The 24868-nt window shown below is 51.2% G+C and overlaps 1 protein-coding gene across 9 annotated transcripts in view; it reads right to left on the bottom strand.

The window, feature by feature from the left end:
* KCNN3 (potassium calcium-activated channel subfamily N member 3) overlaps positions 1-24868 on the bottom strand; it is a 195417-nt gene that overhangs the window by 124752 nt on the left and 45797 nt on the right. For all 9 annotated transcript variants that reach the window (XR_014842856.1, XM_085020892.1, XM_021088692.2 and 6 more), the window contains 1 exon segment: positions 3143-3238. Coding sequence is in view for 8 of the 9 variants with exons in the window: in XM_021088689.2 (XP_020944348.1) it covers positions 3143-3238 (96 nt within the window). In the remaining variant the exon portion in view is untranslated.

The following is a 24868-nucleotide window of genomic DNA, read 5'->3' as shown; positions in this document are numbered from 1 at the left end:
CAGCAGCTGGCCTTTCCCCACCAAAGGGGTTTTCCAAGCATCCCCCTAGATAAGCACCAGCAGTCATGCTTGGGGTGACTGTCCCCTCCATTCTCAGGAAGCAGCTCCCCCAGCCAGGGGCGGGGGGCAGCAGACCTAAACTAGAGAATTAAAGAATGAGAGGGGTTGATCCCCAACAAACAGATGTGGCAACTGAGACTCAGGACCACGGAGCTAAGCAATGGTCTACATTGCTTTGGGGAGTTCCCATCGTGGCTCAGAGGAAACGAATCCAACTAGGAACTGTGAGGTTGCAGGTTCAATCCCTGGCCTCAATCAGTAGGCTAAGGATCTGGCATTGCCGTGAGCTGTGGTGTAGGTTGCAAACGTGGCTCAGATCTGGCATTGCTGTGACTGTGGCATAGGCTTGTGGCTACAGCTCTGATTAGACCCCTAGCCTGGGAACTTCCATATGCAGCAGATGCAGCCCTAAAAAAAGACAAATAAATAAATAAATTCTTTAGAAACCAGATACCTTGAAACCAGCACCCTTTCATTCAAAACACGCCCTTGCAGACACCTGCTCTTTGTCAGACACTGTGGGTCCCCTAAAAATTAATAGCATCATTGTCGCTGAGGTGGGGGAGAGGGACACAGAGCAGAAAAGTATCGTACGGTCAGGTGAGTGCACACAAGGGCCCCACTGACCCTGTGGGCCCAAACCATTCCTCTCTCCCTCTGGCAGGAGAAGGTCCCACTAGACCTTTCCAGAAGAAAGAACTTCACTGGACAGGTAAAGAGGCACAGAGGGAGCCTGGTTCTGGGGACTCCCCACGTGATGGTGGGCCACACAGGATAGGGGGCAGGGCAGTGAGAGCTGAGAGTGCAGACGGGGCCGGGTCAGGGCAGGGAGGAAGTCCAACCACGCTCCAGGAAAGAGCGGTCATGATAGTGACCATCTGGTGGGCACAGCTTGTACCTGGACAAGGCCCAGCTGGAAACAATGGGACAGGGGTCACAGGAAGGGGACCAGTTCCCATTTCATGAGAGCCGCCTCTGCACTGTCACTGGTTACCCATCCTCTTCCGAGCTCAGCATAATGGATGATAGGACTTGCGTTCCTCAGATGGGGAAACGGAGGCTCAGAGCAGTTGTTAGGGGCCACAGTCGTTCAACCTGAAGTGTCTGAGCCAGGATTCAATGCCACTGATTTCACTCTGTTTCTCCCAACTGTGAGCGCCAGGCCAAGACGAGCGACTGAAATAGCATCCTCTGCTGCCCATACCTTGGGTGCAGTGGAGACTGGCTGGGGGCTGAGGAAGGGTGCCCAGCTGGGTGCTGGCCTGTCAGCAACACGGCCCTGCTGGCAGGCCAGAACTCAGGTTACAACTGCAGCTGCATGGGAGTCTGAAAGCTAAGGCTACAGGCCCTGGGAAGGGGGAGCAAGGACTCCAAGAAAACGACAGGGAGGGGACGCCAGGTTCTTGCAATCCCAATGCCTGCAGTGGAACCATGGTACAAGCTTGAGGCTGGAAACGGTTCCTATGCCCCCCGCCCTCAAGCCTGGACCACAGCTGAGCTTTGTGGTTCTGCCTCTTCTCTTTGGCCCCTGAGACCCCTCCCCACAGGTCAAGACGATACGCAGTAGCACAGACACCCTCTCGATAAGGCCCTGGGGGCTCAGAGATGGGGAGGAAATATTCGGGTCCCGAAGCCGGTATGGGGTAGGGAGAAGCTGGCAGGGAACTCAGCTCTTTGCCTGTTCCACCTGTCTTTCTGGGCTTGACTGGACCACCATCTGGGTTAAAGCCCACCTGCTTGGTTCAGGTCAGACCCATGAAAGAAGATGCTTGGTAGCGTCTGGGCCTCTCGGTTCACAGAGCACAACCTGCACCTGTGACCCTGTGAGACAAAAGAGTCTTTGCCTTTTAAACTAGTGTCCTCTGGTCATCAACAGAGTGGAGCCCTGCCAAGGTGGCCTGGAGCCAAGGCTCCCGCCCCCAGGCCAGCCGCAGCAGCCCCTCTCCAGGAGCGGGAGACGCTCAGCTGTCTCGGCCTGTGCAGCCACTCAGCCCAGGAAAGCCGAGTGGACAAAAGGGACAAGACTTGAAGTGTTTTACAGTTAAGGGAGCTCTGTCTCTCTCTCTCTCTCTCATTCCTCCTCGCAATAACCCACAAACAGTGGAAGCAAAAACCTCTGTGTTCCAGATGAAGTTCACATCTGGCCCAGAAAGGCCACGGGGCCGGCCAGAGACACGCTGTGAGATGAGGTCATGGCCGAGACGCGGCCCCAGCTTTTCTGACTCTGGGTTCTGGTCTTTGTCAATCTCTTGCCAGCTGCCCAGATGTGGATCTATCTGTGCTCCTCCCGCCAAGGATGGGGATTATATCCAGATGCGCATGCACGTGAGAAAAAACATCTGGACACTTTAGAACGACGCAGGGCCCCAGCAGAGCAGGTCAGCCGGAAGGGCCAGATGACAGGGGCGCTGATACCTGCCTGCTCCTCCCAGCCCAGGTTGAACCATGCTCCCTACATCTGCCAAACTGGAGCACACCCCAGAGGCCCAGCCAATACTTCCCTGGGTGCTAAAAAGTCATTCCTGAGCAGCAAGAAACAGAGGCCTCCTCGACCACCGCAGATTCTGTTCTGTCTAGGAAATGGCTCCTCCCAGCCTGGCAGATTCTAGCAGGTGTAAAGTCCACACCAGGCAGAAATACAGACTCCCAGTGTTATTTGGTACAGTGAGTGTGTGTGTGTGTGTGTGTGTGTGTGTGTGTGTGTGATTCAGTGGCTCAAGTTCAGAAAAGATCCAGCAAGAGATAGAAAGGGCAAAGCAAGTCATAAAGGGCTCTCACAGCGCAATGGTATGGAAAAGATTCTGAGCAGGACTGCCCCCCAAATCACAAAGCCCCTTTGCCTCTGGGATCCCCACTGGAAGATAAGGTCCCAGTTGTTCTAAAGCCACAGGGTGGCCTCGCAGTTCCTTCTCCTGTGAGGGACCAAACCGAGAGAGAAGAGCCATACGCTCAGATGCATCTCAGACACCATCTCAGGAAATTACCAGGTAGCCCCTGAGGGGTGGGTTTTGGGGTGGGGATGGGCTCAGCCTGGAGCGGAGGACCCGCCGCTGCCTGAAGGGGTGAGGGCAAGGGCACCTACCTGGACTTCACGTGTGTGATAGGCGATGATCAAACCCAAAAGGATGATGGTGGACAGACTGATAAGGCATTTCAGGGCCAACGAAAACATGGAATCCTGCAGGAGGAACAGAAAGAGAGGATTAGGGAAATCCGGGCTGGAGCGGCTCATTTGACTCGGAGGCTGTGTACGGAGTGCGGGTCGGGGCGGGGCAGTGAAGGCAAAGGGGAAGAAGGTCACCTCCCGGGAGTGGGGATCGGGCACAAAGGTAGCCAGCCTCGGAAGCGCCTTGCCCCCACCCCCGCCGCCGCCCCCCAGCCCCAGGCGGCTCTGTCTCAGTGGCTGCCCTCGGAGCCGCTTTTCTAGGGTTTAATCATATTTGCATTCCTGGGATGAACCTGCTTCGGCATGATGTATTATGTTTGTTATACATGGCTAGATTCAGTTTGCTGATGTGTTGTTTAGAATTTTTGCCTCCGTACTCATCAGTCATATGACCATAATTCTTTTCTGCGCTGCTGTTATAGGGTGTGGGCATCAAGACTGTGCCAGCTTGGGCCTCTCTTTTCTCTTAACAAGCCTGAACCAGAGGATTCCCAAGGTCCCTTCCCATCTCTGACAATGCAGAGTTCTTTCAGGAATGAATTAGATGTCCTGGCAGCGGCTCTTATCCCCTGTTTTAGGCCAAGGGTGGGGAGGGAAGCAAGGGTGGCCCTGGAGCTACCGGAGAGAGAAGGGGGCCGAACACAGGAGCAGAGAGCTGGGGGAGGCAGGGTGGGCCACCTGAGCTTCACTGCAGTCCTCCAGCTCTGGGGCAGCTTAGGAGCTAACCAGCACCAAGAGCTCTAGGGCCAGCCCACTGGATCCAAACCCTGACACCTTTGCTTATGAGCCACGTAACCTCAGGCTACCGAGTCCATCTCTCTGCACTCAGTTGCCTCAGGCGTCAGATCCAACCACAGGAGGCTGCTGTGAAGGATAAAGGGATTTGTCTCTGTAAAGCACCTAGCCCCGTGCAGGCCCTGTGAGGGTGGCTACCATCAGTTACTCCACAGCCTCTACAGGGCTGCTGCCCTCCTGGGCAAGTGGAAGTTAGGGGTAGGGGTGGCTTCCAGTCCCAGGGGAAAGCGGAAACACAGCCCAGAGCACAGGTAGCAGAGCGCCGGGCAGCCCCTTTCCAAGCACTGTGTTGCCACCCCACACGTCCTAAGAGAGGCAGGCCACACGACGAACAGCCCTCTGTGCTGCAAATTATAAAATGCCTGATGTCCATAAAGCACCTTACAGTTCTAAAGGTGGTTTCGCATCTTATTCTCATCCATCCTCTCGACAGCCTTGGCCTCTCCCCAACCTTTATGGATGTTACAGGCAGAGGCTCAGGGTGGGGAGTGGCTTGTGCCAGCGTTCAATACCAGGGCCTCTGACTTCTAGCCCAGAGCACTGCCCACAAGCCAGGAGGCCCGTGCTCCCATGGGAAACAGTAAAAATGGGAGAAGTGTCCATTTCCACACCCAAAGGACAGCTTAAGACAATAGTGGAAGGTATGTCAAAAGAAGGATATGATTAATTATCAAGTGAAACCTCCAGTAGAGCTAGAGAGGGAGCCATCATTGGCCAGGAAAGGAAGCTTTTAGAGACAGAGGGAGAGGTGGCTGAGCTTTTCGCGTTAGGTGGTGGTGTCCAATACAGCAGCCACTAGAGTATGCGGAGGGCTTGGGCTTGAACCCAGGACCTCCAGATGCCCAAATCCATGCTCTCAACCCCTCTCTATAGGCTGATATAGAGAGAAAGCAGCTCTCCCTGGTGTCTGCCAATCTACCATTCATTTATCTGATAGAGTTTGGGAGCCCACTTCGTGCCAGGGATCAATGGAGAACCAGCAAAGCAGCTCATTCATGCATTCTGTCTGTCTTTGACGATTTCAACCACATCTCATCTCTTAAAACATCGGCTAGATGTGCATCCGTGTGCTAGATACTGCAGGGTATCTGTAAAGAGCCTCTGCCCACCAGACGCTTCAAGCTGGCTTATATACAAACCCCCACTTGCTACACCTTGCAGGCCTCTCCAGCTGTGGGAAAAGGTCTCCAATCTGCTCTGTCCAGATGATGCTTTAAACATAAGCCACTTTGCATTTGGCCTCTTGCATGTTCTATAGTTTATTGAAGAGCAGCCTGCAGTCATTTACTCAGCACACATGCACGGAGGTGCCTGGGGCTGGTGGAGGGGGAGGCAGGAGGACTGGCACTGTGCTGCTCCAATTGCAGGGCCCAAAGGAAAAAAGAACATAGTTCCAGCCCTCTGGAAGGTTCCAGTCTTTGTAAGTTCCAGGCTTTGTAAGTTCCAGGCTTTGTAAGTTCCAGTCTTTGTAAGTGCTACTTGATACCACAAGACCTAGCAGGGCTGAAGAGAGCAGGTGGTGAATTCAGGGACAGTCAGACTTTTAGGACATGACTCCCTCCCTAATGGAATCAACTGAGGACAGCTCACGATGTGTTCAAGCCAGAAACAACCATAACTTTCTTCTCAAAGGGGTCTGAAGGCATCTGGGGAGCATCACACCTCCCCAGGGAAGGGTTTGGGATCAGCTGCACATTTCAACCTCTAATTTATTTCTTGGGGCCAAAATTAACTGAAATCAGAATCCAAGTGTATTTCCATTAGTTTTAGAGGAAGAGGTGAAGGGAAAGAGACCAGATGCTGTCTCCTGTCCTTTGAGCCTCTTCCTTTTGTTCTAAAACTCAAAGCCTTTACATAAGCGGCAGCTCCCGCCTGCTCCTTGGTTTTGGCTGGTGCAAACCTCATTGGCCAGCTCCAGAACCATGGGGAGAAGAGCGTGCACAGGATCAGCGGGAATGCCTGCTGTTTTACAGATTTCCTTGCATTCTCTATCACATGTCAATAAAAACTAAACCATCAACCAATTTTAATAGCTGGAAAATATGTCAAAGAAGTCTGGCTGGACTAGACATGTTTTCTATTGGTTAAAATGTTGAATTATCATTTTGTTCTTTGCTGTCTGAACTCCAGTGAAGCTTGAAATGGATATGGTGCTTTGGGTGATGGCAGAGACTCAGGGCTGGCTAATCAGCTGCCATACCTACATGTATGGATGCACACACACCTGCTCAGCCCCTACTCACTCCCATTTAAGGACCAAAAGGAACACAATGAGCTGGGAGGGAGTCCTGTGGTCAACTGGTCAACCCTCCTCCCATGCAACTCAGAACTCTTCAACAAGAGAGCGATAATCCTTAATACTCAGGAATGCTTAAGAAGTCTATCCTAACAGATGAAAGGTGTTTTCTAAAGTCATTTATGCCTGAATGCCCCAAAATATTAAGAGTGGGTAAGTAAATTTGAGAACAGCCACTGCTGGAACACTATGTAGCCACTTAAAGCCACTTCTATAGAGAATATTTGAAAAAGGAAGGAAAGTTTCATGATATAATAACAAGCGAAAAACTCAGTCTCCCAAAACTATACATAGAGTATATTTCCAATTATTTTTAAATTTTTTATTTTTAGTATTAAAAAAGACTGAAAGTATAGTGTTAGTCTATAAAGTGTAAGAGTACTCAACTGTATTACCTCTGATGCTCTGAGTGCAACAGGTGCTTAATAAGTGCTTCCTGAAACTACTTAACAATAGTACTTTTATTTTTACCTGACATTTATTAAGTACTGACTGCACACCAGGTCCCAGACTACACCTTCCACACAACTCATTTCATACCCTCACCCTACAGATGAAGTCATAATATCTCCCTTTTACTGATGAAGAAACTGAGGATCAGAGAGAAAATGTGACTTGTCCAAGCTCAAACCACTAGCTCAGACTTTAGCAATTTATCAGATGTTCCCATACATAAAGCTTCTCCCACTGCCTTCAAAATGAACTAGGCTCCCACGTGAGAAAGTTCGTGTCATCCTAGTCAAAGCTGGTTACAACCATCGGGGGAGTGGCGGGGGGGGAGGGGCGTTGGCAGACAGAGGGGATTTTTGGCAGAAAGAAAGAAGGGTGAACCACATTCCTGAAGATGCCCCCATCCATGTGATCCCTGCTCCAAGCCACGAGCCAGCTCTTCACAAATCTGTGACATCTCACTGATGACAACAATCTGTTACAAAGCACTACGGTCGGGGCCTACTGAGCAAGAGGTGCATTGTCAAGCCACTTTTACAGAGGAGGAAACTGAGGGTCTGAGAAGTCCCCTAATTTGTCCAAGGACATGGCCAACAAAAAAATAGCCAAGTCAGGATTGAAGAAGCCAGATCTGACTCCTAATCCCTGTGCCTCCGGGTTCCAGGCCCTGACTGTGCACCACCACCCCCACTAGCCCTTCTGGAGAGGCCCTTCCAGCCTCCAGTTTCAGCAGTGAGGCTGCTCAGATCTGCTCCAGCCCTTCCTCCCCCAAGGCTATGCAGCATATGATGGAGTGTGTTCCTGGCTTCTAAGCCAGCCATATAAATTCTCCCGGCCTGCCTTGGAGCTTCCAAAGACAAGCCAGAATTGTAATGATTACAGTAGATCTTCCCAGTGACTTTGAAGTTCTAAATGTGTTTTATTATTTGCAACATTTGAAAATAAGAGAAAACTATACTTGCAAGCAGAGTCTTAGAGGGGCACTGAATGGAAGTGAAATTATCCAGATGAGATGTACAGGTACCTTCCCCAAAGTGTGTGTGTGTGTGTGTGTCTGTGTCTGTGTGTGTGTGTGTGTGTGTGTACACATATGTGATTCATTCATCATCTTTGTCACTGGCTGGAACCCCCCAAGAGGAAAAGGTGATACCATCTTAAGTCTGTATTTACTGAATTAAGATTTACGTTTTGTGCATTCGATCTGGGCAATAATTGATTTAGAAATCTTTTCTGTTTAATAAAGGCAACTTATCCTTCAATTTCATGGAGAGGCTCCAAAATGGATGGACATTCAGCATCAGCTTGATACTGTGGCTCTCTCATGGTTGTCCTCATTAGACACTCTGGCTAATGAACGCTATGCAAATTAAAACCAGCTCCTCACCCACTGGCCAGGAAGGCTGCATTCACGGTTGCTGTTCTCTGCGGAGACACAGCTTCTTTCCTCAATATGGTGCTTTCACACCAGCGCCAAAGCCCTTGCCTTCCTCCTTCCTCTGCCCTCACCCTGCCTCTTTCTCATGATCTTTCGTTCTCATCCATCCGCCCTCCGCATCTTCTGTTCTCATGCTCATCTCCAAGTTCAGGCTCATCATCCCAGGGTGAGCTGCCTGATTTGAGGACATCCTTGGCTCCTCCTGCCATCCTCAGAGTGACTGCCCAGCCTGGCTCTGACCAGAATCCTACTTTGGTCATTCACAGTCCAGAGGGGAATCACTCAGACCCTCTGCATCCTTGGTGTCCAACTTGAGAAGACGGGAAACAGGCAAGGCTGTCAAAAGAGGATGGGAGGGTGGATCCTGGAGGCCTCAGAGGGCACCTGCATCTCCAAGAGACCTGAGAAGGGAGACATCCCAAGAACCCAGGATGCTCCATAACCAAGAGGTCTCTGGAGCTGGACCCTGGACTTGGCTTCAGAGGACCCAGGGGTTTTTGGCCTCCTCCAGGGTAAATATCTGGGTTTGGACAAGTTGCCTCATTCTTCTAGGCCCCAATACCCACCAGTAAAATGAGACTCTTGGGCCAAATGGTCCCTGAAGCCAAATGGCCAATGGCACTGGGCACACACTGGCCATGACACACACACACACTGGTTGTAGGGACGCTCCCAACATTTCTTTTTTTTTTTTTTTTTTCCTGTTCCCAAACATTTCTATACATGATGAAATTTTAAGTGTGAAATAGCAACCAAACTCACTCATATCAACTTCTCCTCAAATGGAACAAGATGGTTAAGAAAGAAAATTACCATTGTCTCTTTCTGAATAAGATGAGATTTGAAAACAAAAGGCCAGAATTCAAGTCATATTTTTGCTGCTCACTAGCTGGGTGACACTGGACCTGTCACTGAACCTCCCTGGGCAAGCTGGGTCTGATAGAACCGGCTCCCACAGGGATTAGAGGATAAAGGAAAATAATGCATATGAAAAAATCTCTTCTTTTTTCACACAAAGAAAAGCCCACATTCTCTTATAACCAAACATCCTTTCTCTTGCTGCGCAGATGTCAGTGCAGGTAAACTCAGCTGGTTCTCAGTGAGGAGCTGCTGAACACACCTCGATACCAGCATTTTAGGGTTGCAGCGATGTACAAAGATGCTCCACCAGCCACCTCAGAAAGTCAGCTTTGGCGGGCTGCGTGGGCCAAACATTCATTCCCTTATCCATTCACACTATAAATATTTACTGAGCACTTAACTCTGCCCAGGCCCTGTGCTGGGTACATGCAAAATGCCAGGGATTCCCCCACCCCTTCCCCCCGCAGTCTGCTGAGCCTGAATCTCACCTGGCAGGTGAAAGAAAAGCCTGGAAGAAATGGGCAGGAAGGGAGTTCCCTTCGTGGCTCAGCAGTTAACAAATCTGACTAGGATCCAGGAGGACACAGGTTCGATCCCTGGCCCCACTCACTGGGTTAAGGATCTGGCGTTGCTGTGGCTGTGGTGTAGGCTGGCAGCTGTAGCTTCAATTGGACCCCTAGGCTGGGAACTTCCACATGCTGTGGGTGCAGCCCTAAAAAGCAAAAAAAAAAAAGAAGAAGAAAGAAAAGAAAAGAAATGGGCAGGAAGCCCAGGCTGAGAGACAAGACTTGCAAGGGTCTCCCTGAATGATCAAGAAGTATCAAGGACCAGAGGAGGTGACTCTAGAGAGACAGCTGAACCCAAGAACCCAAGCCTGACCCTACATCGTCAGTGTGAAGTGAGGAGTCCAAACTAACGCAAGGTCAAAGGGAGCGCCCTCTCCCCAGAGATGCTGTTTGCTGAGGATGCAGCCTCTCCACACAGGCTGTGCAGACGAGGAGAGGACGAGACGTCCTCCCACTCAACGGCCACCAGAGCTGAGCATAAGGCCTGGGTACTGGAGTCCAAGCTTTAGGCACCTGTCCCCATGCCTGAGCTCAGATTAGCTCAGGTGAGGTGTCAGTGAGCGCCTTTCCTGACCAGGTCCCGGCTCTTTCTCACCGCCAAGACGGAAGCCCCAAAAGGTCAAAATTTTTCAATCTCATTTGTCCACCTCTGCATCCTGGCACCTCGGACGTTGTCCAGCACAAAGTAGTGGGTCAAAAAACAATAGCTGAGTGATGAACATTTGAATGAAAGAAGAAAATGTGGAGATGCATCAGGCAGGTAGCCACTTCCTTCCTGAACTTCCAAATACCGGACAACCAAAGGGGCAGGATAAATAGCAGCCAACACCTGCTGTGCGCTTCCCATGGCCAGGCACGTAGTAACTGCTTTGGATCCTCAGAGCAACCCCATGGGAGGCCCAGGGAGCTTCATCACTTGCCCACGGTCCTCGAGCGAGGATGAAGTAGAGGTTAGATTCCAGCCTGGACAGAAGTCAGACCCAAAGGTCTGTGCTCTCCCCACCCAGGGTCTCATGACACATGGGAGGCTTGTCATTGGCACGTCACTCTTCCACATCCAGCCTTCCTGGGCGGGGCTGATACCCCATCTCACCCGCCCTCTGAGGCGACCCCATTAAACCTCGGTCACTTACTAGCGTGACAGACCATGAGCAGCCTGAGGTCAAGGCTGGGGGTCTGCGTCATCACTGGGAGTGCAGCCCAGAGCGGGGCGGGTGTGCGGAAGGCAGGCCGGAGATGCTTGTGGAAAGAGGGGTGCCAATGGTCTCAAAATAAAACTCATCAGGTCAAGCTGGCCTGGGGCATTTCTCTGTGGCCCTCCACTTTGTCACTCCCAGAAGGAGATGGAACCTGATGGCTGAGGGACATCATGCAGCTAATACAAGGGCATTCGGGTCTGAGCAGAGGGTGACCTGGTAATGGTTAGTGAAGCCAGCATGATGACCAGGACACCAATTAAGAGGAAATCATCCCCCCCAGGCCTCAGCTCTCCCTCTGTGCCATGCCCCAAGGAAGGAAAAAAGGTCATCTGGGGACCATGCTTCCAAAATATCAAGTCACATGGGTCACCCCTAAGGCCACACACATAATTCCAATTAAGGAGATGGTTGCCTTTACAAGGTCTGAGCAGAGGGGAACTGGCATATCATGAATTCTCCACTGCCTGCCTGCTTGTAATTTATTTCCCTGCCCCACTTTCAATGCTGGCAAAGATTCCATGCAATTCAATCAGATTTTTTGATTACATGCTTGCCATGTGCCAGGCACTGTGCTAAGTGTGGAAGGTATAAATGCACATGAGGAGGTCCTTCTAAAGGCAGTTTGGGGCTTGCTGCTCCTAAGGTAGCCAAGCGCTGGCCCACTAAAGACTCTTCCAGCATGAAGGAATCACTTAACAAATGTTTGCTGGGTGAACAAATGTGGAAGCATCAAACTTTTGAGCTCTATATACCAAGACAGAATGAAACCCGGGCAAGGCGGGGAGCGGGGGAGAATCTCCCCACCCCATCAGGGAGTATGGGGGTGGGAAGGAAGCCTGCCAGGTACCAACAGCCCAGGCCATTCTAGAACTGAGGGACCTTGACCCCACCTCAGAACAATTAAATCTAACCTCTGCACATGCAGATGAGGCCTGGGAACTGATATTCTAGATAGGATTTCAGTGATTCTGATGTGCAGGCCAGGGATGGGACCTGCTGCTCTAGGGGTACCAGAAGGATGCCCAGAAGGCTGGGTTGCCATCATAGCCTTGAGGAGACTCTGTTGAACAGGCAGTCATATACATACACAGTGGAGCCCCAGAATCTGGGAATTAAAAGGAAACTTAAAAGCCATTAAAATGGTTCATGACTCTCTTAAGATTCCTGCCATGTGGTCATCCAGTCTCTACTTGATTACCTCCAGGGACAGGGAACTCACTTCCCATAAGGCCCCCTATCTCCATGTTGAAAGGCTCTTTTTCACAGATCTGGCTTCAGCTTTCTCAGGTGCTTAGCCCCCACTAGAGCTAAACAAACAAATGCCTCTGTGAAGCCTCACTCTGACTTTGGCATCATAGGCGCCCACGCCAAAGTTCTCAATAAATGAACCCCATAAAAAGAGAGAAGAAGCACCCCTTGAAGATCAGCTAGTCCTCACCCTTCATTCTCACGAGGACACTGAGGCCACGTGAGGCTGGCTCATCCCCCATCAAACATCAGCCTGTGTTGAGCAAATCTTAAAACCTGCATATGGGGGCCCCTGGGCCTCTGCTCCCAGGGTAGGTACCCCTGTCCCAACTGTCTCCCCTGTTTAGGAAGATATAACAACTCTAAATGCATCTGTTCTCCAAAAACCTAGATCCTCATCCTAAAAGTCACCTCCAAACATCTCGCCTCGCCACTTCATTCCCTTCTCCAATACACAATCTGCTCCTGATCCCTTTCATCCTCCTCCACTTGTAGAACGTGTGTGCTCTTGGCCAGTGGGCCATTACATTACCCTTGTGGCAAAAGAGCCCGCAGAGCCTTCTCTCAGCTTGGATGAATGCACACCTGTCCCCGTGCATCTCATTCTGAAGGTCCCAATCCCCAGCTTCCTCTCGGGGAAAGCACACGCGGAAGGTCTCCTGTCCCAGTCCCAACATGCATCCTGGCAGCCTGGCAGGTCCCCAGTTAGAGAGAGCCACGTAACCTCTCTTCACAGCCCAGGTGTGGCAGAGCCCTCCCAGAAGGCTGCTGGGTTTTGCCATCACCGTGAGAGGGTCCCCTTGCAAATACCCACTGTCACCCTCACCAAGACGATGGTCCCCATATTTCCTCCAGCTTGCAGAAGCCCCCCTCCCCTTTGTTCGGTTTTGGCGTTGGTTGGTTGGTTGGTTTTTATGGCTGTCCCGTGGCATATGGAAGTTCCCCAGCCAAGGATTGCATCCAAGCTGCAGCTATGACCTACACCACAGCTGCAGCAACACCAGATCCTTAACCCACTTCACCCGGCTGGGGGTCGAACCCATGCCTCCACAGTGACCAGGGCTGCTTCGGTCAGATTCCTAACCCACTGTGCCACAGCGAGAACTCCCTTCTTCCCTTTATTTTTAATGTTCCAGAATATTGGGGGCAAATAACTGTGCTTTCTGGATGGATTGCTTTGAAGTAGTTTTCTTTTCTCTTATTAAAACCTATCTGGCCCCCGAAACCAATAAAACAGCAGGCAATCACTTTGCTCTGCAGAAGTCAGTGTGTGAAAACTGGGTTTCTGGCTGGAACAGAACCAGCCCAGGCCAGGCTTCTCTCCCCACACCCTGCCCCAGGACACACACACCAGACTCCCGGAGTCTCTGCAGGAGCTGTGGGCAACCATTTGTGATGAACTGAGTAACTGCATCTCCAGACGGATAGAATTTGAAATCAGAATTCTCACCACCTGACAGCCACAGAGAAGCATGTGTTGGTTTTAAAGATGCAAAGCAAGGCCTATAGACTAACCCTCACCCTTCATCTCTCAGTCTCATCACCTCCTGTAACCCTCTTCTCTCCTCTCATCCTCCAGCCCCTGCCTCTGTCTGCACCAGAGACTGCTTCGGGGTCAGAAGCGACACCATGATCTCCCCGGCACCTTTCACCCTCATCAGAGAATTCCACGGCACCATCCTCGGCCCACGCCCAGCCTGGTGCCCGGAGGCAAACCCATTCCATCCCCCCCAAGGGGCAAAATCAACCCCTGAGCCTGGCAATGTTTGGGCCCAGTGAAAATGTTAAGTCGCCCAGAAATCACATATGGTGAGAAAAACAACCGCCTGGCAGGCTCCGCAGACAGCTCTGAAGGCTGTTCTGGAGCTTCCCGGCTAAGGAACAGCCCTGTCCTGTGTTTCCCCTGCCACGTTTCCAGGCTTCCCGGAGCAGCAGCCTGAGGCCAGCATCACCCTCCTCCTATTTCCACACTTGCCTTCTTGCCAATAAACGTGAGACAGCAAGTCCGCCACCGAACGCACAGACTCAGCTGGAAGGGGCCTCCTAGGCCATCTGCTCCAAGTCCCCCACTTTCCAGGCGAGGAAACTGGGGCCCAGAGAGGGGCTCTGTCCTGCCCAAGGCTACAGTAACAGAAAGGGTTAATCTTGCGCTCCCTCTTCTGAGGGCTGGGTTGCTGTTTTTCCCCCATCCCTGTCCCAGGTCCCCTCTCTGCCTGCCGGTCAGCCCGCACTCACCTGAAAGGGGCAGGGCCCCTGTCTGATTCCCCTCCCACCCCTCTGCACGTATTCAGTTCAGGTTTGGAGAAGGAAGGTTTCTTCTATGCCTCATTCAAGGGCAAATCAGGAGAGATAATTATCGCCCGAGTCCAGGTTCCCCATCATCTTTTTGCTTAAAACTCTCAAAGCTTAAACATAAATAAAGGGAAATGGTCTGGAAAAATAACCAGCTGGCAGGGAACAATTGGCATTTCAAAACTGCCTAAGAAGTGGAAATACTGTTTTTCAGAAATTCAGTGCAGCCATGAGCTGTTAACTCCTAGCCGCTTGGCACAGGCTTTTCAATTGTTTGGACGTGATGGACGATGTAGACAGAAGTAATGGAGACCAAACAAGGGCTATGAATACGCCGAATCTGGCGCTTTTATCACTCGCTCTTCCTCACTCATTAGCTCTTTGGGCACCAAACTGTTGCCAACCTGCCTACCTTTGGCTCTGAGGTGCCATCCGTTCTGGCAACGGGGCACCACAGGCGCCCCGTCTTCTGCCCATGTCCGAGCAAGCCCGTCCTTTGGTCTAAAAGGCCACACGGCTGCCAGTCAACGTGGGCGCGAAGCTTCCTCAGGTGCAGCGACCCCCCCATCCACGCACGCACGCATGCACGCATGTACTCACTGCATGCAGCAGATCATCGTGGCTTAGGGGACTTCAAAATCTCTCAATTCCCCCACGTATTTCTCGCATCCCCTTCCTCCCTCCAAGAACTTGAGGCGGCCCTGATCTAAGACTGGAGCTCAACCACCCACCTTCGTTTAGGTCAGAACGGCTTCAAGGCTGAAGGATGCCCTTGGTTCCCTAAAGGATAGTGCTTCCGGGAACTCTCTCCAGCTTCGAACTTTCCTGAGGATCTATGACATGTCAGCCTCTGGGTCTACCCACTTCCGTACAGGATCCCACTCCATCCTTACAACACGAGTCTTTGTGCACACTTGACAAATGAGGAAACTGAGGCACAGAGGGATTCCACAGGCAGCTGAGATCACAACATTAGTAAAGGGAGGAGTTTCTGATTCCCAGCTCAGGACCGGAGAAGACCCAGGCAAAGCCCATAGTGGGACCTGTGCCCTGTGCCCTCCAGGGGTAGGGAGGCACGCTTTGATGCCACTTTTTTTTTTTTTTTTTTTTTAAGGGCCGCACACATGGCATATGGAAGTTCCCAGACTAGGGGTCGAATCAGAGCTGCAGCTGCTGGCCTACTCCACAGCCACAGTAACACTGGATCCAAGCTGAGTCTGTGACCTACACCACAGCTCATGGCAACACCAGATCCTTAACCCACTGAGCAAGGCCAGGGATCGAACCCCAGTCCTCGTGGATAATAATTGGGTTCATTACTGCTGAACCATAATGGGAACTCCTGCTGCTGCTTTTCTGAAGCCCGAGCTGCTGGGTCTCTCCCTCGGCTCCCAGAGCCCCCTTGTCTTGGCCAGCTGTCCTCCACAAGCGTGGGGTCAGCCACATGGGAAGCCAGGCTAAATAGCACAGCTGAACTGGTTTGGCTCCATCATCATCTCCAACATCCTTCAAAGGGGAGTAAAAATCCTTTCTTCCTTCCAGAGTTGTTATGAAGAACAAATCAGGACTGTGAAAATGTTCTACCACCTAAGGGTTCCCAGAAGCTCAAAACTATCCACCAACAGGATGACCACATCTATCCAGGTTTGCTCTGGGAAGATCAGTTGATACCTACTGTCTGGCGTAATTATTAATACGAATAGTAATTTTAATATCATACTCTCCAAAGTGTCCCCATTTAGACAGAGAATTGCATGATCACTTTACATATGTAGCATTTGCTGCCATAGGGTCTGAGGGAAGTGGGGGCCCCTCCCTGCCCTCCTGTCCCCACATCTCCCAGCTCCCACACCCAGCTCGTCCAGTGGGAGGAGTGGGGCTCAGTGCTGCTGTTAGCAGACGCTTTGCTAGGGTCCCTGCTCCCAGGCTCATAGACAGGCATCATTTTGCTATATCAAGGAAATTATTAGCAGACAATTTTTAGCAGGGCAGTGTCACAGGGCCCGGATTAACTGCAATTATATGTCACTCCTTTCAAGTTTATTCCATCAATTATGGACAATCTCAGTCACGTGCCTAGCTGCCTTAACCCTTGGTGGCTTGAATTACTCAGCACAAAAAGGCTGCAGCAATGGAGAAGGCAGACTATCTACTGAATCACTGTGCCGTGGTTGACAGTTTAGGGCTTCCCAGTTTGGGAAGCACTTTCTTAAGGTTTCCTATTTGGTCCCCGGGAGAAAGACAGCCACTCCCATCTCGCAGATGGAAAAACTGAGGCTCGGACTATTTCAGCAATGACCCCAGGTCACACAGCTAGGAATCCCAATTCTTCTAACATTGTGTTGCCAAAACATTGTTTTCTTTAGCCATTAGTGAGTGTGACCTGCACGGGAGCTCTCTGGAATGTGACCTTTGGGCATCAGCAGTCTGACATGGCCCCACGGCCAGGCACACGGGACAACATCCGAGGGCACGAGGTGGAGGCAGGCCTGCCGGGAAGTCAGTCCAGTGCATCAGATGAGGTATCTGCCAGGCAGAGTCAGAGTCGCCCTGCACCTCAAGCAATGCAAGTCGTCTTACTGACAGAAAGCAAAAAAGAAACTCCAAGAAAATATCCACATCAGAAAAACAAACATGGGGGTGGAGACCCCAAACCTTCCTTTCTCCACGATTTAACAGGGAGAGGAGCCGGAAGGCACCTCTTGCCAGCGAGAGAATGGCAGGACTCCCCCAGGCCCCAGATGCCCAGCCCCCAGGCCCCAGATGGCAGGACTCCCCCAGGGCCCAGATGTCTCAATATTGAGATAAGAGAAGCCGGAGGAACCCTCACTGCCTTCTACTTCCAGGGCCTTTACCTGGGCTCCTGCCCCACGTCTCCTGTGCCCTGCACTGGCCACACAACACCAGTACAAAGACCTCTGAGCCCCACAGTCCAAAGCCCCCATTCTACAGAGCGGGGAACTGAGGCATCAAGCAGGTATGGAAAGTCACATGTCTTTTCTATCAAAGGAAATCTTGGTTACTCCATTTTGCTCTGAATTTCGGCTGAAACGCCCTCCTGCGACCCCCTCCGCATTCCCTCTTCTCCCAGGAACAATGTACCAAATTAGCCAACAGAGAAGATGTGCGCCCTGACCTGACCCATGGAAGGGGACAGGTACATCAGCTGCGTTAGGGATAAATCGGGAGGGTCTTTTCTTCTTTGCACATGCGTTTTTTTTGGTTTTTTTTGTTTGTTTGTTTTTTTGTCTTTTTGCTATTTCTTGGGCCGCTCCCGCGGCATATGGAGTTTCCCAGGCTAGGGGTCTAATCGGAGCTGTAGCTGCCAGCCTATGCCAGAGCCACAGCAACGCGGGATCCAAGCCACGTCTGCGACCTACACCACAGCTCACGGCAACGCCGGATCGTTAACCCACTGAGCAAGGGCAGGGATCGAACCCACAACCTCATGGTTCCTAGTCAGATTCGTTAACCACTGCGCCACGACGGGAACTCCTGCACATGCGCTTTTTGAGTACCCGTGCTCTTCTGCAGAAGTTAAAGAGCCTGGTCATGATCTCCCTGTGTTCATGTGTCTCATTTTCCAACACAGCCAACCTGAGCCATTCTCCAACACAAGAAGCACCCTGCTGGTGACCCAGCCTGCCAGGGCCAAGCTGCAAGGGAAGGGGGCCTTCCCCTCCGATGGGTTCTTGTGGCCTGTGGCCGTGGGCCACTGTGAGGAACTGGGCGGGGGCGGGGGGCGGTTACTGCAGTGTCTCTCTCATGGGAAAGTTTACTGCTTCCTTTCTTCCAACTCTTGCTCTTTTTTCCATCTCTCACTCTTTCTTCTGCTCTTATCTCACTCTCCTCACCCTTTCTTCCCTCTGGCCTTATTTCTATTGCCCCTGTTTTCTGGGAACAGGGTTTAAGATTGTCAGCTTAGGAGTTCCCGTCGTGACACAGTGGTTAACGAATCCAACTAGGAACCATGAGCTTGCGGGTTCGATCCCTGCCCTTGCTCAGTGGGTTAAGGATCCGGCGTTGCCATGAGCTGTGCTGTGGGTCGCAGATGTGGCTTGGATCCCTAGTTGCTGTGGCTGTGTTATAGGCCAGCAGCTAGAGCTCCGATTAGACCCCTAGCCTGGGAACCTCCCTATGCCACAAGAGCGGCCCTAGAAAAGGCAAAAAGACCAAAAAAAAAAAAAAAAAGATTGTCAGCTTAGGGGAGTTCCTGTTGTGGCTCAGTGGTAACAAACCCAACTAGTATTTATGAGGATGTGGGTTTGATCCCTGGCCTCGCTCAGTGAGTTAAGGGATCCGGTGTTGCTGTGAGCTGTGGTGTAGGTCACAGACACAGCTCGAATCCAATGTTGCCGTGGCTGGGGTGCAGCCCAGCAGCTGTAGCTCCAATTCAGCCCCTAGCCTGGGAACCTCCATATGCCAAGGGTGCGGCCCTAAAAAAGCAAAAAAAAAAAAAAAAAAAAAAAAAAAAACTGTCAGCTAGTTTATAGGTCTGAATGAAACTCATTGTGCTGGAGCCCCTGGGCTCCCACTGGGTGGTCACCCCAGACTCTGGGCAGCTATGTGGCACAGTCTGGGTCCTACTTGTCTCTCTGTCCCCATTACCTCACACGGGAGGGCATGGCACATAGGAGTAGCTACTCAAATACTTGATGAATGAATGAGTGAGTGAGTAAATGAGTGAAATACCATGCCAAATTCCCAAAGAGAGAAGAATCAAGCAAAATGACTCCATTACAGATCTGATCATCCAGGTAGTAAATAGCACTTAGAATGGGGGGGGAGTCTGAGTCACCTTTCATTTCCTCATTCCACTGACTAAACAGATATTTATTTGTTTAGAACCCATTGTTTAAGCCTTTAAATATAACAGCTATGATCAAAGACCTAGGAAAACAGAAACCCCAGCCAAGCCCTCCTCCTAGCTCCTGATCCTGGAGAAGTTCTAGGACCAGGAGCGACAACCCTGCAAAGGCTGCAGCACAAACGATGCTTGGGAGGAAAACCTGTCTTTCCACCCAGCGTTTTCAATTCCCCTGCGGAAGTGGCTGGGGGTCGGGGGCGCAGGGCAGGAAGAGCGAACGCGAGGGCTCCCGCTAAGCTTTAAAAACGGGGGTCAGAGCAAAGGAAAAAGACTGCACGGGCCAAAGGCACTGACATCTCTCCACACAGATGTCCCTGGCTTCCGGGCGGTGACTCCAAATCAGCTGCCTCTTGTCACTTGGAGCCAGGTGGATGGGGGCTGGGGTGGGGGGGGTGCCCAGGAGAATGAATTGCTTCATTGAAGAAACCCAGCTGGGCCCAGGACTGGGAGCCATGGGGAGCCAGGTGGGCTGGGGGGTGCAGGGAGCTGTTCCTGCAGGGCTGGAAAAGGCCAGGCAGCCCAGGGGTCAGGAGTGCACATTCCTCCTGGAGAAGTCACCCCTCTCCCTCCAGCTGCCACCAGCTGCTGAGCATGGTGGGACAGCCAGGAGACGTGGGTCAGGCGGCCAGAGGTGAATGGACAAGTACAGAACAAAGGGCGTGGGCGCCACAAAAAGAGGTAGTCGTGGGTGTGGAAAATGTCAGAGCTGGGATAGGTCTTGGCATCTTCTCATCTTACGAACCATGACAATGAGGCCTAGACCTGGCTGAGCTCAATCAGCTGCTAGGTCCAGATCAAGAGTCTAGCTCTCAGAGTTCCCATTGTGGCTCAATGGGTTACAAACCTGCCTAGTATCCATGAGGACGTGGGTTCGATCCCTGGCTTTGCTCAGTGGGTCAGGGATCAGGCATTGCTTCGAGCTGTGGTGCAGGTCACAGATGCGGCTCGGATCTGGCATTGCTGTAGCTTCAGTGTAGGCCAAAAGCTGCAGCTCCCATTCAACCACTAGCCTGGGAGCTTCCATATGCCATGGGTGCAGCCCTCAAAAGCAAAAATGAAATTAAAAAATGAAATGAAATGAAATGATCTAGCTCTCTAGACTCTCTACTCCAGGGTGCCTTCTGCTACACCATATAGATGCCATAGCAGTTAATATAAAACACAAATTGTGCAGAATGGGAGAAAATGTGTGCAGATGATATTACCAATAAGGGGTTGATATCCAACATATATAAACAGCTCATACAACTCAACAGCAAAAAAAATGAACAACACAATTAAAAAACAGGCAGAACTTTTTCCCCCGAGAAATGGAATAGACATTTTTTCCAAAAAGGAAATGCAAATGGCCAACAGGAACCTGAAAAGATACTTAATATCACTAATTATCAGGGAAATGCCAATCAAAACTACAATAACCTCACCCCAGTCAGAACGGCCATCATCCAAAAGCACACAAATAATAAATGTCGGCGAGGATGTGAGGAAAAGGGAATTCTTGTACACTGTTCATGGAAATGTAAATTGGGTTCAGCCACTGTGGAAACAAGTATGGAGATTTTTTAAAAATCTAAAAACAGAACTGCCATATGACCCAGAAATTCCAGTCCTGGATGTATATCCCCCACCAAAAAAAAAAAAAAAAAAAAAAAGCATGAATTTGAAAAGATACATGCACCCCAGTGTTCAGAGCAGCATTTTATATAATTGCCAAGATATGGAAACAACCTAGGTGCCCAGCAACAGATGAATGGGTAAAGAAGATGTGGTATATACATACAGTGGACTGCTACTCAGCCATAGAAGAGAATGTAATTTTGCCATTTGCAGCAACATGGATGGACCTGGAGGGTATTAGGCTAAGTGAAATAAGTCGGACAAAGAAAGTCAAATAAGGAGTTCCCTTTGTGGCTCAGCAGTTAACAAACCCGACTAGGATCTATGAGGGTGCAGGTTTAATCCCTGGCCTTGCTCCCTGGGTTATGGATCCGGGGTTGCCGTGAGCTGTGGTACAGGTTGCAGATGTGGTTCGGATCCAGTGTTGCTGTGGTTGTGGTGGAGACCAGCAGCTGTAGCTCCCATTCGACCCATAGTCTGGGAACCTCCATATGCAGCAAGTGCGGCCCTAAACAGCAAAAAGAAAAAAAAAAAAAAAAAGAAGAAGAAGAAGAAAGACAGACAAATATTGTATGATTGAGCTTATGTGTGGAATCTAAAAAATACAACAAACTAATGACTCTAACAGCAAAGAGGTAGACTCATCAATCCAGAGAAAAACTAGTTACCAGGGAGGAGAGGCAACATAGAGGTAGGGCATTAGAGGTACAAACGCTTATGTATAACATAAGCTACAAATGGGAACATAGCTAATATTTTATAATAACTGCAAATGGAGTAAAACCTTTGAAATTGTAAATTACTCTATTGTAAACCTGTAACATATAACGCTGTACAGCAACTCTACTCCAGTAATAAAAATTTTTTAACTTAAAAAAAGACCTAAATCTTTTTAAAAATCACACAAATTGTGCCACCCCTCTGCCTAAATCCCTTCTGTGGCTCCCCACGGCCTCTGAGATAGAGGTGGATCCCTTGAGCACAGCATCTGCACGATCTGACCCCTGCCGACTTCTCCAGCTCCATCAGATCAGAGTCCAGTCACATTCAGTCTCTTTTTTTTTTTTTTTTTGCCTTTTAGGGCCACACCCAAGGCATATGGAAGTTCCCAGGCTAGGGGTCACATCGGAACTACAGCTGCCGGCCTACACCACAGCCACGGCAACACCAAATCCTTAAACCACGGAGCGAGGCCAGGGATCGGACACACAACCTCATGGATCCTAGTGGGGTGCGTTAACCACTGAGCCATGAAGGAAACTCCCCATATTCGGTCTTTATTTACAATCCTCCAAAAGGCTCTGCGCTCTCACCTCTGGGCCTTTGCCCACACTTGCTGGGCCAGGAGGGACCTCCCTCTCAAGCCCACCGCATTCCTAGTCAGCCTTCAGGACCCAACTCTGCTCTCACCGGTCCCACGGTCCCACCTTCCGAGCATCGTCCCCCTCTGTGCTGCCTCCATAGGACAGCAGGCCTCTCTGGGAGACAATCTGAGGGCATTAAGTATCTGTTCACCAGGCTGTGAGCTCCTTGCATGTGGGAAGCAGGTGTTTTTCATCCTCCAGTTTCTCCCTAACCCCCAGCACCTAGCATAGCGCCCGGTATGTGAGAAAAAACTCCATTAATGTTTGTGGAATTAATTATCGAATTAAGGAGTGAATGAACCCCTGGGCAGCATTGATAGCGCCTTATTTGTGTTCCTCAAGAAGCTACTTAACCTACAGAAGGGCCAGCAGTACACAGAATACTCATTAACCCCCTATTTTCTCTCTGATCTCCCTTCCTCCCCCCAGCCCCCAGTGGGAGGAGGGTGGGGTCTCATCACAACCTGTGAGGTGCTACCTCAGCAGGGAAGGCGGCACCTGAGACCCAGGGGCCCCGCGTCACGCCTCCAGCTGATGCCAGCACAGGTCACCGAACAGTGACGGCAAAGCAGCTAGGCTGGTCACTGCGTTCACTTTTCCATGAAATAAGCACATCGACGTGTGGCCGCTGCCGTCAAGGACTCTGCAATTAGCAGCTCCTGGAGCAGCAGGGCGCAGCTGGGCGACACCACCCCCAGCACCGTTACACGTCGCCGGGTACCTGCCCTGCAGGGGGAGGGGATCCCAGAGCCCAAAGGAGCAGTGAGTCCCCAGAAGACCCCTTGGTGGCTCTAAGTGATGTGACTTTATGGACCATTTGCCGTTCAGATTCTGTTTTCCCTCCACAAAGTATGAACAGCACATTACACCTGGTTTACATCCCCTGAGCACCACCAACTGGTAGCGAAGGAAGGTGCCCTACTCGGAGAGATGCCAGCGGTGGAGACTTGACCTGGGGTGGGGGTGGGGAGATCCACAAAGTGGACGATCCACGAGCAGGTGACCCAGGGCTGGCCCGGCTGTGGAGACTGCTCCACAGAGAGGGTGGCCGGGCTGGGACCCCAGCATGGCTCTCCCTAGGCGAGGCTGCGGACTCCCTGCCGAGTGCCTGGGGACAGACCCGGCCAGCAGAGCCTCTGAGCCTTGCCAAAGCAAGCCCTGGCCACACCGGAGAGCATTTCCGGGGGCCCTGGCCACCAGCGGAAGCATTTTGAATGATAGGGCGCAGAGGCAAACACAGACGGCACGGGAGGAGAGGCCAGGAGCCACAAATCTAAGGGCCGCAAATGACCTGGGCAGGGCGAGCGACGGCGGGCAGGGTGAGGTGAACGAGGAGCCAGGGATTTCTAAGACCCAACCTGAGGATCTGGCAGGAAAGGCACTGGAAATTGTCCTCTTTTTGGTTTGTCTATTTGTCTCTTGCAATTTATCTAGTACTTCCTGAAAGGTCACTGGGTGGCCATTTCAATATTGTAACATTTGTCGAGATGCTCTCAAAGAAATGTACAAATTTCACAGGTTTACCCTGGCTTAAGAGGAATCTATTTTATTAAAAGCGTCTCTTCTGAGTGCACTTTGGATGGGATTTGGCGACCAATTGGTTAGCGATCCAAAAGGCCTTGTGCTATTAAAAGATGCACTGTGGTTTTTTTGCGGATGGTAAAAAGACATAGAAATCAAAAGCATCTGCCAAGGTATGGTTTGTGGACGGAGGAGAAATCGGCGCGTAAGATCACAAAACGCTCCGCCGCCTTGCAGCTCTCCCCGAAGCAGAGAGCTGGGTGAGAACAACTCCGATTAGATGCAGAAAGATGCACAGCCTGTGAAGGCTCTCCACCTCCAGAAATCTCCCAGGACCCCTTCTCACTTCCCTCTTGGCTCCTCATTAGCTAAATTCAATCTCTGTCATTCAAAGGAACATAAACACGGAGCCCTCGCCTGAGGGGGAGAAAGTCCCTATATCGGCACCAAACAGCTTCCACCAGCAAACACCTTTTTCCTCAGCCCCTGTCAGGATTCTCTATTCTCTCCAAAGCGCAGAGCCATTTCCTTCCTGTCAGCCGGGTGATGCACAACTTCCCGTCAGAGCAGCTGAGGAATCCAGGGAAATGTGTGTCTTCCTTCAAAGCCCCCACATCGGGTTCCAGGTTCGTGAAGCCTCCAACAGAGCCAAGGAGCAGAGTCTGGGGGTATCCAGGAAAGGCCCCTGCCCCGCTCTGTCCCCGCCTACGCCCTCCTCTACGAGCCACCATCCTATCCAGACTCAGGGGACCACAGGCCAGCATCTTGGGCCTCTGTCTCCCAGAGGCCTGCCTGGGGACCAGCCCTTCCATCCCCCAAGCCACCAGGAAGAGACTCCTGGAGGCCTGGTCATGTGCCATCAAGCCCAGCTTCTTCCAGGAGTTCCTGTCGTGGCGCATCGGTTAACGAATCCGACTAGGAACCATGAGGTTGCGGGTTCAATCCCTGGCCTCGCTCAGTGGGTTAAGGATCCAGAGTTGCTGTGACTCTGGTGTAGGCCAGAGGCTACAGCTCCAATTAGACCCCTAGCCTGGGAACCTCCATATGCCAGAAATGGCAAAAAGACAAAAAAAAAAAAAAAAAAAAAAAAAAAGCCCAGCTCCTTCCAGCTCCCCTCTTGGGCCTCCTGGT

This window comes from Sus scrofa, chromosome 4 (genome assembly GCF_054392235.1).
Source record: "Sus scrofa isolate SSC_HxYL_T2T_F1_AM1 chromosome 4, Sscrofa_HxYL_maternal_Yorkshire_Landrace_v2.0, whole genome shotgun sequence".
Taxonomy (NCBI): Eukaryota; Metazoa; Chordata; class Mammalia; order Artiodactyla; family Suidae; genus Sus; species Sus scrofa.
This window is presented reverse-complemented; position numbering and strand designations above follow the sequence as displayed.